This window comes from Falco naumanni, chromosome Z (genome assembly GCF_017639655.2).
Source record: "Falco naumanni isolate bFalNau1 chromosome Z, bFalNau1.pat, whole genome shotgun sequence".
NCBI lineage: Eukaryota > Metazoa > Chordata > Aves > Falconiformes > Falconidae > Falco > Falco naumanni.
This window is the reverse complement of record NC_054080.1, coordinates 74,576,666-74,591,103: the sequence shown is the minus strand read 5'-3', so window position 1 is coordinate 74,591,103 and position 14,438 is coordinate 74,576,666. Positions and strand designations below refer to the sequence as shown.

Sequence of the window (14,438 nt, the reverse complement as noted above, 5' to 3'; positions counted from 1 at the left end):
GATGTTACAGCGATTGCTGTGGTCTCTGAAGTTCAAGGCAAAATATAGATTGAGCTGAAAAAGGGGGAATGGAGATACAAAGGGAGAGAAGCCACAGTCAGCAGAGAAATTCAATTAGTGGCGGAAACTCTCAGGTTACTGAGATGCAGTTAATAGACAGGGTTAAGCGAAGCAAAGTCAGTGGGTACATAATAAAAGCTGCTTTCGTAATCACCTAAAACCTCAGGAGATGAAAATTAGAAGCCTAAAATAATATATTGCCATGGTTATCATTTTACTTTTGCTCCTATTACTTCTGTTGCTGTATCCATCACATTTAGCAAATACCATATAAAATTGTTACAATCCATAGGAAAGCTGGAGGCCAGACTGTGGAGTCCTGGCTTCTTTCCACCCCAAAAGGATTCAGGGCTTCTGCTCCCCGTGCACACAACCACCTTGTACAACACAGCACATCTGCCTCCTCCAAGTGTCTGTCTCGTACTGGAGCTGTCATCTCATGCCATAGACACAAAGACAAAACTCACTGCAAAACCATGGGATGAGGAACTCCTTGTGAGCATCAATTTCACTCAAACCCTACCCAGCTCCCCGAGGCTCGGGCTGGCACCGTGGGCTGTTTCTTCACAAAGAAGTAGAAAATGCACAATTTCTCTCTCAAGAAGATGTAGGTTATTTTTTTTTCTTTTTCTTCTTTTTCTTTTGCAACCAGTGTTCTACTGTTTCTAGCCAGCAGCAAAGAAAATGCACATTTTTTTAAAAAGCAGCAAGAGCAGAGTTTGGGTTATAATCCCTGTTGGCTGGAGGCTGTAATTCAAAAATCAGCTGACTCCCTCCAGTATGTTAATTTGCCACTTTTCTTTTCAAAACATCATCAGCCCAAACGAGACACTCTCAGGTCAACTGAAGGCTTTCCATATGTCATCAAATAGAAGGATGTCACCATAAACCAACTTTTTAACCTGCTTTTTGGAGTAAACAAGGGTTTTTGGCTTGCTGTCTCTGACCATTTGCTTCTGCTAGGGAGTTCCTCTGCTCCTGTAACTTCAGAGCCAGTTTCATCCAAATTGGAAAAAGCAATGGGAGCGACTGAAGAACTCACATTGCTACTGCTGATGTGAAGCCATCGTCTGGGTAGACCCAACAGAGGCCTCCCACAAAATTAAGGCAGGCAGAGCTCAGCCTTTTCCTAAATGAGATCTCATTGCAGCAGCCTCTGAGCATTGAGACCCCATTACGGCTTTTGCAAAGCGTAGAGGCAGCTCCCCTCTGCCAAGAGGATTATTCCCTTTTCACTACTGCATGAACTATCCTCAGTAAATTCTCTGTGTCCTTCTGCCCCTGGTGACAATGAAGCCATACCCAGGACCAGCAGAGCGGGTGGAAGAGACACACTGTTTGATGACACTTTCCCCTCACTGATGTCTTTGTGAAATACATAACCAAAGGCAGGACTGATTCACATAGTCACCCACCCTCTGTGCACTTACAAGCCAAACTGACTGTGCCACATCCAAGGGGTGCACGGGGAAAACCATCGGCCAGGAAGGGTGTGCTCCTGGGTGCACAGAGTGCTCCCATGTATGTAGCTCAGAGCAGAATGTGTCCCTCTGCAGCAGGTCATGGTGCAAGATCTGTGCGGTCATGTGTACTTAGGGAAGGATCAAGGCTTGGCATGCTAAGTGAAACTTTTGGAAGATGCTGATCTTTTTATTTTCCCAACAAGTTCCACTGACACATGAGATACGGGTGAGCCTGTGATTATATCAGCATGCTCTTCCAAACTGGCAGTGTGGAGAACAGGGTAAATGGGGAAAGACAAATGCATGGGGAAAGAGGGGGTAACAACAGTGAAATCACATACCTTCAGGGATGCACTGTCCGAGAACAAACTTATAACCCTTACAGCATTTTTTCCTGAAAAACAATAAAATAAATAAATGAATAAATAAATATATATGCTAAAGGTTGGTGCTGCCTTTAAACTGGGTAGATCATGGGTGTGATGAACCAAAAAAGATGAGGATCCTGAGCTTTGCAGTTGGAGGTATCTCAGCATTAAGGAATGCAACATGGAAACCCACCACTCAGTCCATGAGGCGTTTTAGAGTTTTAGATGACAGCATGGCCAGCTGCCTCAGGAGCCTGAGGCTGGGCACCCCAGTGCTGACCCACTCAACATCCCAACAAGATTTCCGAAAACCCTACTCCCTTAAGTTGAAAGGATGCAGCACACCCCAGTGCTGTCCATACATACAACTTAGGTCACACTTTTCTTGATAGGGTGAAGGGTGTTCTCAAACACCCGTCATTACTATGTAAACTTGCAGAAAGGGGTAAGCCTCAGCAAGGAGTACACACAAGATAAATGTTACCAGTCATTTCTCGTCTTTTAATAAACCTGGAAGGTGGTAAGTGAAATATATTGCAGCAATGGAGTGTATCTTACACACAGGCAGGGAGGCAAAACTGCAGTGAAGATTCAACAGGATCAGATACTTTTTCTGTGCCTATGATATGAACAAAGTCTGAGTGCTGAGAAATTAATATGCCTTACACACTGGCCTGTAATGGCATTTAGGCATTCAGCTATACCTGTTTGCTTTCTAGGCAGCAAATCACTTCACGTCACCAGGACTCCCAGCAGTGTTGAGGAACCTTTACAAATGGCTGGTTCCCTTATCACCCTGAAAGCTACTCACGGCAGGGACCTAGTGACCTTCAAAAGGGTCCCGTGTTGGTGGACCGGTGCAGAAGAAGCAAACTGCTGTTCACTGCACTATTTTATCAAGCCTACATGAGTCTGAGGGAAAAAAAAAAACCCTTTATTTTACAAATTCACAGTTTTTCTTTCCTTGTGGATGTGCTGAAATATCTGTAGAACTGGGAAACCGTCCATTTAGTGTTATCCTTTAATTCAATAACTGACGCAGTAGAGTGCTAAAGCCATGGCAGTCAATGACACAACACTCCCCTAGACAACACGCAGCCATCACAAATCATCATTATGTCGAATTTAAATCAACTATCAATTGCAACTGACCACTTAAAACAAACAATGCATTACTCCAAACTATGTAAAAACAAACTTTGGCTCCATATTTTACCCTCTTCCAAAGATTAGCTGGAATATAAATTATGCTTAATGAAGGTTGAACATTTGAAGAGGAAGCCTTGCTTTGTTATGCAAACAGTGGTCCCTCATTAGACTTTTCTCCAAACACTGCTGTGAAGTTTTATCTGCAAGACAAACAAATGCAGGAGGAATGGGTTCAAAGTGCATCAGGGAGGCTGTTCATATGCTGCAAGCCATACTGATGGCTTTCCAAGTGCACATTCATCTCCTCCTGTCTGCAGAAGAAGGAAGGATGATAATGGCTTGCTTGTAGCTGCTCTTCGGGGGAAGATACAGCCTGGCTTGAGAGAGGGCTGGGAGGTGGGAGAGGAGAGGAGGGCATCCCTGCCATGAGATGCTGACCTGTGGGGTTGTGCCAGCCAGAACGAACGAGAAACAGACAGCAGAAGCTTTCATAATTTCTACCCTTCTCTTTGGGACTTCCCACTTGATTTTCAGGCTTAGGACCCTTAGGACTCCCACCCTTAGAGTGGCTTGTAGCAGCAGATGTAAACCTCAACTGGCACAGCCTGCTTCTAGGTAAGGGCTTGCTTGCTGGGCTTGCAGGAGCTGCCTCTCTCCTCCCAACTTGGTTGGCAATGGCTCTTGACTGGACTTGTTGCCTTTCTTGTGGCTAAACTGTGGGTTTAGCTGCCTTCCTGGATTCTCCTGATAGCCAAATCACTTGCCCTGATCAAACCCCGCTCCCACAGCCACACACTGAGAACCCACCACACACTGTTACAGCCATTAAATACTGCCCTGGCACATACTGCCCTGGCACCCTGAAGCAATCACAGCCTCGCCGGGGGTTGCTCCAGTTAAAGCAACTGGTGAATCACGCTGCCCTGGCAGGCATCCAAGTCCCTGCTGAAATCCGTCTCTTCAACGGCTTCTTGCAGCAATGAGTTCCACAGGGGGGTGGCACGTTTCTGAGAAGTCATTTCCTTGTTTTCAGTCTCCTTTTCAATTTTTGGTGAATTTTTCTGGGGTTTACTGGTAAGGAGATCTGGAAGTATTTTCTCTAAATACCTGAAGATTTTTCCACAACATGAAAGCTTTAAATCACACAAGAAAATGGTTTGGAGGAGGGATGCCCTGCTTTCAGGATCACACTCCAGAAACCAGTTCCCCATGATATTTGGTTCCCAGTTCAAGATTACAGATCTCTGTTTAGCACAGCCTGTACTCAACAGCAAGCTTCAGTCATCAGCATGATTCTGCCAAGGAAACTGCTACTTTAGGGTTAATGCACAGGAAATATAATATGACAATACCCTTTTCTCTGAACATTACATTGCAACCCTGGGATACCTGCATGCTTCAGCTTTTTACATTCTTAAAGAGAAATCTGTCAAAATGACGGACACATGAGTTGATCATTAGCAAAGGCATTTCAATAGCAATACTCATTTTCAGACATCCAGCTCCAGGTTGACGTGCCTAATCAACGCTGCACAGCAGCAATCTCATTATACATAATGAGAGGTAAGAGGGGGTCCCCACTGATAATTTTAGCTACTGAATAACTTTCAGCGAGGTGGTTGCTACACAGCTCTACATGCACCAAACGCTAACTAATACACAGCTGTGTAAGGCGCTCAACCACTAAAATCCTATCTACATGGAAATTAAATTGATTTGTTAACTTTAAGTCTGGTTTCCAAAAGGAGAAACTGCTGGCAAACTTATCTGTTACATAGCTTTTAATGGGGTGCTTCAGGTATTAAAAATCTAACAACTTCTGATTCTCATGCAGTCTTCACTCAGGAACACGCACACACCCAGACTCATAAAGCATTTTGGGCACCATGACTTGGATCACTGCAATGTCTAGCTTTTGTGCCACCTATAAGAAAAACCATAGCAATAGGGGCTCTCTCAAAGCAAAGTCACCCTGTTTTTCAGCTGCAGCAGAAGCAGGGAGATGTTGAGCTACTCCCATCTGCTCTGGAGGCTGAAGTGCTCCTGAATCACTGAATGTCAGAAGGAGGGATTTAAGGTCAAACCTTTTATACCAATAAACACACGTGTGACTAAGCAAGCAGAGGATCTGCCGCTTTTGCAGGCTTTTGAGGCCCATCACCTTGCAGACTGAGAGGGAAGCTGAGTTTTCCAGGAGCACCCCCATGCCACATCACCTGCAGGTGCCCCCCATGCCTGACACACAGCTCTGCACAGCACCCCCCGCCTCATCTTGCAAAGCAGTAGCTGCTTGATAGCATCGCCCCAGACATGCGGGAGGAAAGGCAAGATGCAAGGAATGTGGCTTAATTAAGCCACGGCTTTATTAAGTTAGCTTATCTGGCAGCTATCAGCAGTAAGTCATCCAGTGTGCACCACACTTTTTTTTCCCATAATTGTTTCCACCTGGTGGAGAGTTGCCATCACCCCCAGCCCACCTCCTGCTCTGCACTGGGACACAGCGGCCGGTGGCGGTGCCAGGGAGACTGGGGTATGCTGAACCTGGGAAATACTTCTGTGTGAGAGAGGAGAGAGTGATCCAGGGTCCTACAGCAGCTGAAATGCTTTGGAAAAGCAAATAATAACAGGATAAACACTTAAAGCGGTAATTAACCTGCATCTGTCTGCAGTACCACGGCAGCAACTTGTGTTGTGACAACGGACGGTTTGGAGATGCTTAATGTGCTGTTGAGGTTTTGGTTAACTTCAGCAAAGGGGCATAAAACTCTATCATGACAATTATGTTGAGAAAATACCTAACTGATACCTAATCACCATTTAGTGATTGAAAAAAAGGGAAGGCAAAGGGGAAATGCAAAGGGAAGGGAAAGAGAAAGGTTTTATACTGGTTTCAGATGAACATACTATGTTAAGGAAAGTCTTGCTAAAGTTGTCAAAAGTAGAAACAGAAGCGTCTCCTCTAGGAAATATTTTCCTTCTAGGAGCAAAGCAGACACAGAAATCCCTACATTGAGTCAGAAAGTGAGTTCCTAGGGTAGCATATTACACTTACTTTATCCCTACAATGCCGGAGTTCAGACAGACAGTCAGCCTCCAGCATGGCTCCATCCAGACAGAGGTAATTCAGGCACTTTATCTCCCATTTATCGGGACGAGGAGCACATGCACGGACAGTTTCTATAGCTCAGCTGATGCCTGGTGTCACTTCACTGGAAGATGCAGCAACTCCATAGGTGGTCAGGCAGGTCACATCCCTCCTCTCTGACATGCTGCTTCTAACCCACGAATGTCAGAAGAGTCACAGTATAGGGGGCATAAGAGCGGCTTAACATTTTATGTAGGTTTAGATATGTCAACACTGTTCTCCCAGGTTGGTGCTGGTAGAAAGTAATGGTAACACAGATCAGCAAATGTATTTAATAAAAACCCCAATTTCCCATGGGGAAAAGATTTGAAAAAAATTTTAACCAGATTTCTTCAGACAATGTCATAACATGAACTCAGGAGAACTTGTATCACGTTTTGAACACCTGAGTCAGCAAAGGCCACGGCACGGCTGTGTTTAATTGCACAAAGGGGTCTCTGTTAGACTGGCTCCTTATTGTGCCTGTCCGGTGTTTCTTTTTGATCACCCTGACTTTGAGAAGCACACAGTGCAGCAAAAATGCAAATATAAAATACAGCAATTAACTTACAAAAAATAATTAGACAGCTATAAAAACGAGCCAACAAGGTACCTTAAAAAAACCCTCAACCCTTGTTTTTCTCATATTCTGTATAAAATTCAAATGAGGGACAGGTCTGTCTGCCCAAGCATGCACGGACAAAGCTCATCTGCAGTGCAAAGTGTATTAAGGAAGCAGCTCGGTAGCTGTGCACAGTTTCACTGTAATTCACATGGAGAGAAGATTTATGGCAACATGGTGAAAAACTGAAGCAATGCACTTTATTTTTGTTTGCCTTTCTGTGGGATACATACCGAAATCTTGAGTAAGAGAGGATGGCCTCCTTGCAGACACTTGCTCAGCATACACTTTGCCATGATTTTCAGACTTAGTCCTTTTTCACAGTTTTGTAAAGAGATAACTTATGTTCGCGTTGGGTGTAACTCAAGGTCCAAGGCCATCTTGAGTCTTCCAGTCACCGTCCCAGCTGGGAGTGAACAGCACAAGTATGGTGATGGCTTCCAATGCTGCAGAACCTATGAGTACTGACTGTATGTGTGTGCTTCTTTATTTCTCTTAACTGACTGAATAAAGCAGGATTTGCCCGAACAACCACAGAGACCGCCCTTCACCAGCAAAGCTGGAACTCAGACCTCTGACAACTTCTGAAAGTCAGATTTTCAGTGATTAATGTGTTGCCTGAGGAGTCTAAGCCATATTTCTTGTCAGCTACTTAAGTCAAATAAATCTACCCACATATAACAGTTTTCTTTCTTTTAGGGAAAAAAAGCACTGCTATCTGCTCTTTTGCTCAGCACTAGCTATTAAGATAGATAGCAGAAATGAAATCCCATTCCAGCTATTGCTAATGGGAAGGTTTTGATAAGATTCACAGTTCCTGGGCTTTTCTTCCGTGAACACAAGTCAGGGACCAGATCCTCCCCTGGCAAAAGCCACATACCTCTGTTGACTCTGGGGAACCATGCCAGCGCCTACCCAGCGAGGCTCTGGCTGATGCTTTTGAAAGATCCCAGACTTGCTCTTTGGCTGCTCCTTACTGTAATGTATTGTTAACTGACTCTTCCTCTCCTACAAGTACTGTTTCATGTCATCTTTTTACGGTCAAAGGGGATTCTATGGCACTGGAGTATGAACTGTTCCTTCTTCTCAGAAGAGACCTTCCAAACTGATACGATGGTTTGCAGCCCCTGCAGAGCGTGGCACTTGCGAATGTGTGAAGCTCATTCCTTTACAAAAGAGCAAGTAAAGACTTAAAGGGGTGTAAGAAACCCTCCATCTCACGTGGGTATTGGTGGGGCTTTGAGTTATGAAGCTGGAGAATGCACAAAAAGCGAAACTTCACAGGTCTGGGGAATTTAGCCACCAAAACTGTCTGCCTTTCTTGTAGCAGTCCTTGTGCCCCCATTCTCTGCGGACGCAGCGCAGGACAAAGTCTCGCCATGATGAGGCTTGTGGTTTTGTTTAAGTAAATGAGATGTGATGAGGTGTTCAAACACAGCCTGGGCAGGCAGACCACTTCCCCAGCACCTTCCCTGTGTCAGCAGACCAGCGGTCCCAGCAGACCGTCGCTTTTGGGCTGTTTTAGGACACTTGGGAGGCAGAGAAAGAGGTTGGTATGAAAACCCTGCAGGCAGGCCCATAAGGAAAAACGAGCTCATGAGCTTCTGCTCACCACAGGAAGAAGTGGCAACTAAAACTCAGCTTTTTGGGTCTCTTCTGGGCAGAATACAGACTTTTAGGAATGTTTCCTGTGATTCTTCTGATGTGTAATGAAAGGAAAAGGTCATATGGGGATTTCCACATGAACCATACAGACTAGGGCCGCACACTTTCAGGGAAGCCGTAACACTGTGCTACAGACCCAGAACTAACGCTGACCCTTGTTGGACCCCAGCCCAACAAGAGCCTTGGTGCTACAGGCACGTCGACTAACCATGGACTAACCAGCATCTTTTTCTGTAGCACGGACCAACTGGTGGCACTAGTAACCATCAGTGCTTGCATCTCACTTAGCATACTGATTCAAAAAATGTAAAAATCTGCCTGTGAATGTTCTCTAGGCAAAGAAGGAAACTCTCAGAAGGGAAATATTCCAAAACTTTAAAAAAAGCTAATTACCCTTGCTGCCACTGTAAACCCCATTTCTTGGGTATTTTACATGCATGCAAACATCATACTCAAAGTCACATATGTGATTCCTTCAGTGCTGAGCTGTACTTTCTTTCCCCTTTTCTTGGGTTTTTATTCATCGGCTTTTTTTTTTCTTTTTTTCTTTTTTGTTCTTAATGCAAGGGAATGCTCATGTGTTTTATCACTAGACAGCATGTCAAAAATAGCAGAATGATTAAATAAAATACTTTTGACTGTTCTCATCTGCTTAGACTCAGCTTTATACACACGCTGTCAGCCTTGTCTTGCTCTCTTTTCATACAAATTTCTTTTATTTTCTGGCATTGTGCCAAGAAAATGATTTTATTTAGCTTTGCAGGTGAAGTTGGTATGAACTTTACAGAATCAAATTAATGTTTGACAGGTGTGAAATTTGAGGGGAAGAAAAAAAATTAATTTTATACAAAGATAGCACTGTTTGCATTTGCTACATAGTCTAATGAATTGGCAAAGTATAATGCGTCCTCATATTGTCATTTCTAAGAACAAATAGTCTCTAAATCTTAATTGAAATGATCCAACGTTGAGCCCATGTTTTAAAGTCACTCACTGTTTCGAGATTTAAAGTATGAAAAGTGAGCAGAAGTCTTTTTTTCCACTACCTCTGACTTCCAATTAAAGGACTGCAAGCCAAATTTCCTTCCAAGTCTGTAAATAGTATGTCTTGCTGATGGCACACATCCAATTATTTATCTAACCCAAGGTGAGCCAGAGTACAGGACTAATCACAGCACATCTGTCCTGTCTCTTGGATTTTTATAAACTTCCATGACTCTTCATTTTGTAGCTCCAATTTCCTACCAAATATCCATGTGAGATAGAGAGTAATAAATTCCATTTCAGTACGGCAGGCAGAGCCAGAGCAGCCTTGCAAGGAGCTGCACTCGCTCACTGGCTGCTGTGCTGGTGCTCGGTCGCTGGAGTCAAATAGCAATAAATTGCTGGCAAGCTCTTAAGACTTACTGAATCCAGTCCAATCCAGCCCTGTTTATATAGCATCTTTCATCAACACGATCACAAAAATGCTGCATAAGCAATGTCTAATAAACTCCTTTTGATAAACAATAAAAAGCGCCTTCTACACACACATGCACACAAAAACACATCATAGGAACTATGCAAGGACGTCAGATTTCTAAAGCTAGTTCTCCAAACAGGGTATAAATCCTAATTAACCTCCAGAGACAAGCTAGTAGCTCAGTCTATGTTCCCTTAGGGGTGAGCTGCCACATAAGGGCCTGATCCTGATTCTGCAGAAATGCTTTGCCATGAACGTCAGGTTGGACCAAGACCCAGGATGACGGGTGAGCATGTGCTCAGCTCTGAGGATGTGCTACAACTGGACTTCTTGGAAGAACAGTTTCAGACGCTGTCTGGCAGTATAAACTTAATCAATCTGGCTGACATTTGTCATTGGGAACTGTTGCAAACCCCTTCCTGGTTTTGATGGATTTGGGATTTCACATGTACCTCTGCTCCTGTACACTCCCTATGGGCATGCCACCCAGCTATAGCCTGGACCATCCATCTACACCCTAGACACAGACATAGACATTTAATCCAGATATTCAACAGATATTTTGTGTTGGTTCTTGAAATTCAACTCTGGGAAGAAAACAAGCAAATAAGTCCAGCCAGGCTAACACTTCTGATTTAAATAGTCTAGAACTGGGAGAGCCAGACACAAAGACATCAGCATTTAGGAAAGTTAAATAACATGGAAAAATAATTTTAAAAAGAGGTAGTCCTGAGCACCTCGTTCTCTACGCTGGCTACCCACAACATCCAGGTGACACTTTGGTTTCCAGCACTGAGATGGAAACTAACAGACAGTGTGAGGAAGGTGTCAGCATTTGGAAACTCTGCCTTTCTGGTGTGAAAAACCCGTATTGAAAGGACAGGACATGACACAGGGTATGGATGTTTATGTGAATTGTCCCAGATGGATGGGAACCTGGGCACTCTTTATATACCATCTACAGACAAGGGGTATGAAATGGCTCCTATCTTCAGAGCACACACCTCATGAGAGTGAAAAAACATAGCAATCTCATTTTATATGTTATGAATCATGTAAGGGTGCTTAACAGCCACCTACGCCTAAGGATTTTTATCCTTTCAGTACTGGCTTACAGTCACCAGGGCATGACCCTGCTTCAATGTATCCAAGGGAATTTTTCAAGTCAAGGTTTCAGCCATCCTATAAGGAACAGAAATAAATCTTAGGAAAAAAAAAAATGCCATAATTTTAGAAAAATAGATTCACGTCATAATTTTAGTTGCAAGGGACCTTTGGAAATCATCTGAACCAAGTGCACCTGACAGCAGAGTGTTCAGAGACTTGCCCAGCTGAGTTTTGAATTCATCACGGATGGAGATTGCCTCACTTCTCTGGGACCTTTTTCCAGTGCTTAACTGCTTCACTGTGCATTTCCCCCCTTTGTACCTACTTAAAATGCCCCTGCTACAACTTATGGCTCTTGTCTCATGTCCTTTTCCAGTGCATCGCTGATGAAGTTCTGGCTTTGTAACTCCTCATTAGGTAGTTGGAGACACCAGTTAAATTTGCCCCTTAGCTCCCTCTTCTTCAGACTGAGCAATCACCGCTCCCTTGGGCTCTTCTTGAATATGGTATGCTGCAGCCCCTGAGTATCTTAGCTCCAGTTTGTTGGTAAGTGTACAAAACTGTAAGTAACCTAATAAAAAATTATCACTAGCAGATATTTTTTAAAAATATTAAGGAAATGGGAAACAAACAAACAAAACCCGAACAACAACAACAAAAAAAGAAGGAAAAACTTTATTTGCTAAATTGCAATGGAATTACAACTTTGGACCTCTCCCACTGCCTTCTTTACCTTCTCTCCATTTTCACTATAAAATTTTAAAGGGAGAAAAACTGAAAAAAAGTAGTACATCTTGAATGAAACACAAACGACACTATTTGTCTTGACAGTATTTTCAAACAAAAGTTGGCTGGCTCTGATCACTATCTAAGCAACAAGACCAAGTTAAAATCGTGCTTCTATTTTCAACATCAATAGCAGCAATGGAATTAACTTCTTAATGTAAGCCCTTAGAAATCTCTATAAAGACACTAAAAAAGATATTATTTCAAAAGAATTTCACTGATCCAGATGTTTCTCTCCTTTCTCCCTTGTTTTATTGATCCCAGAGAAGACCTTGTAAAAGCTGAAACTGCTTATTAAGTATACAGACTTAATGAATTGGACAAGGAAAGAAATAATTCTTAACATAACATATTCACAAGTCAGATCCATGTTTATTGTCCACAGAGATGACAGCAAAATACTCTCTATATACAGAATCTATCTCCATGAACTGTTTCCAGAGTGCAGAAAAGATTCATTTTTAAAACAACTCAGTCCAAAAGTTTGTTGAATTATGTAGTGAAGCTGCACCATGGCCTCAATGCCAAGGATTATTTTTAGAGCCACACATCTGCAGGTTATTTGTTGCAGGGCAGTGTGGATGAAGTAAATCCTGAAACAATTCACTAATCAGACAAGCATTACTGGAACGAGCTGTTATTTATATGGTGTCACTAGAAGGCTTGGTATCTGGGATGCAGCAGCGGTATCTGCGCTGCCTGCGTAGCTGAGGCTGCTCCACTTAGACTGCTGTCAGCAGATGATGGAAAGTTCAAGAAGCAACTTTTTGATGTGGCAGTTAGCTCCTCTGTTAAAAATGGCAGGAGCAGGAATGCCATCCAGCCGACGAATGGGCTGTGGAGATTTTAGCATGAAGTTCACCACACCGGTGGTGCCTTCCCAAAGCCAGTGCATCCCACTCTTTAATTTGTGAGCACATGGGTGGCACAAGGCTAGTTATAAAAATAAGAAGCAAAGCTGTTTTCAGAAACTTCCTTCCATATCTCCACTGCACCATGTCCCACAGAGGGCTCAGCTTTGAAGCCAGACAGAGCTTGAGCTTGGTGTCAATCGCCCGTTAGCCATGTACTAATTGCAGGATTGACAGCTCCATGCCCTAACCAAGCAAACCACAGCCCTAGCCCCACAGAGAGACCATTTCCTATTGCCTAATTTAATGGAGCTGGCACTGGCTGCTGCTCCTCTCTTCCCACCCTGCTGCTGGAAGATGGTTTTAGCTCTGAATAATCTACTGAGGTTGAACGCAAGACTTCTACAAAATGCTGAAATGCTATCAAGACAGCTCACCTCCCATTTCACTGTACGCGATTGTCACTTGCAACCATGCTCCAGCTGAAAGAAAGGCTCTCCTCCACACCCATCCCCCCTCTAACCCGCTGCCCCAAAACTAGGGATGAGTCTCTGCTACCAGGCATGATGTCTGGACAGCTTGAGAGAGGACCTAGAGGCACTTTGCTTTGGCCAGCTATGAAACACTGAGAGCGAAGGGGTGGAAATGAGCCAAAGGAATTGTGGACCCACTGCAGAGCAGCCCCTGCTGCTGGGATGGAGACCTGAAGGCAAAAACCTTTAGGATTTACCAGAGCTGAGGAAGAAGGTCACACAAACCTGGACCTTTTCATCCTCAGGTGGCTGGTGAAGAAGTGGTCCTGAGCTGCTGGGGATTACTTGTGATGAACGTATGGGGAGCCTCAAGTGTGATGAATTCTGGCAGGAAAGTTGCACAACTTGTCACACCGCTGGTTGACGCTGGAAAACAACCACCAACCACCCAGTCCTACCCATCTTCAGAAATATTAGGTCATCTAAAACACATCTTCCTCAAGAAAGGAAAACTGCACTGTCAGCATCTGTGACCTTGCCAGGACTATGCTGACTAAGGAAGTAAAAAACAGCTTTAGCTGGTTTAGCCCCTTATCATATCCCTTAATCAGAGAATCTAAGACGTATGACTTTGGCCTGGAGCATATCTGGTCGGGAAGGTATGTGCTTCACCCCAAAAACTTACTTTTGATTGCTTGAAAAGCTTTATTCTCACTTTAGGTATCAAGAAATAATTATTTCCTTGTAAAGAAACGGACCATATTGATTTTAGGCTTTTGGCCCACTGTGTAATGTTATTTTACTTTTATTTTTTTTTTTTTACTAGGAGGGAAATATTTACCACTGCAAAGAAATTATTCACGAAGACCCGGTATTCTTCTTGTGGTTTGAACTGTGGGGTATGTTGGGCCATGCTCCCAACCTGCTACTGTGCTGTCCTTCAGAAGTGGGTGCATTTCCTCAGTGAGCAAACACCTGAGAAAATACTCATTCTGTCCATTTGTAAAGCACTTTGGGATTAAGGTGTTTTACATCTAGAAGCTATTAGCAACATGTAACTGGTGGTTTTACAGACGGTCAGGTGGCCCATACAAAAGCACATTTAAACCTTTTGCATTATCATGTGATTTGTCTCAGCTCATTGCTTTGTTCTGGGCTACTTAATCTAAAAAGAAGTTCTGTTCCTCAGTGGTGCTTGTCTTTCTCCTACAGTTTGTCTAATTTTACTGTTCCATTAAGGCCTTTGCAATATAGCAAGTGAGGCTTCTAGCTGCTCTTTTGGTATTATTAGTGCAAAGCCAAAGATGT

The 14,438-nt window shown here is 43.5% G+C and overlaps 1 protein-coding gene across 2 annotated transcripts in view; it reads right to left on the bottom strand.

Moving 5' to 3' along the window:
- Positions 1-14,438, bottom strand: part of CCBE1 (collagen and calcium binding EGF domains 1) — a 101,893-nt gene that overhangs the window by 23,163 nt on the left and 64,292 nt on the right. For both annotated transcript variants that reach the window (XM_040579925.1, XM_040579926.1), the window contains exon 3: positions 1,865-1,917. In XM_040579925.1, coding sequence (XP_040435859.1) covers positions 1,865-1,917 — 53 coding nt within the window. The remainder of the gene's footprint in view (positions 1-1,864; positions 1,918-14,438) is intronic.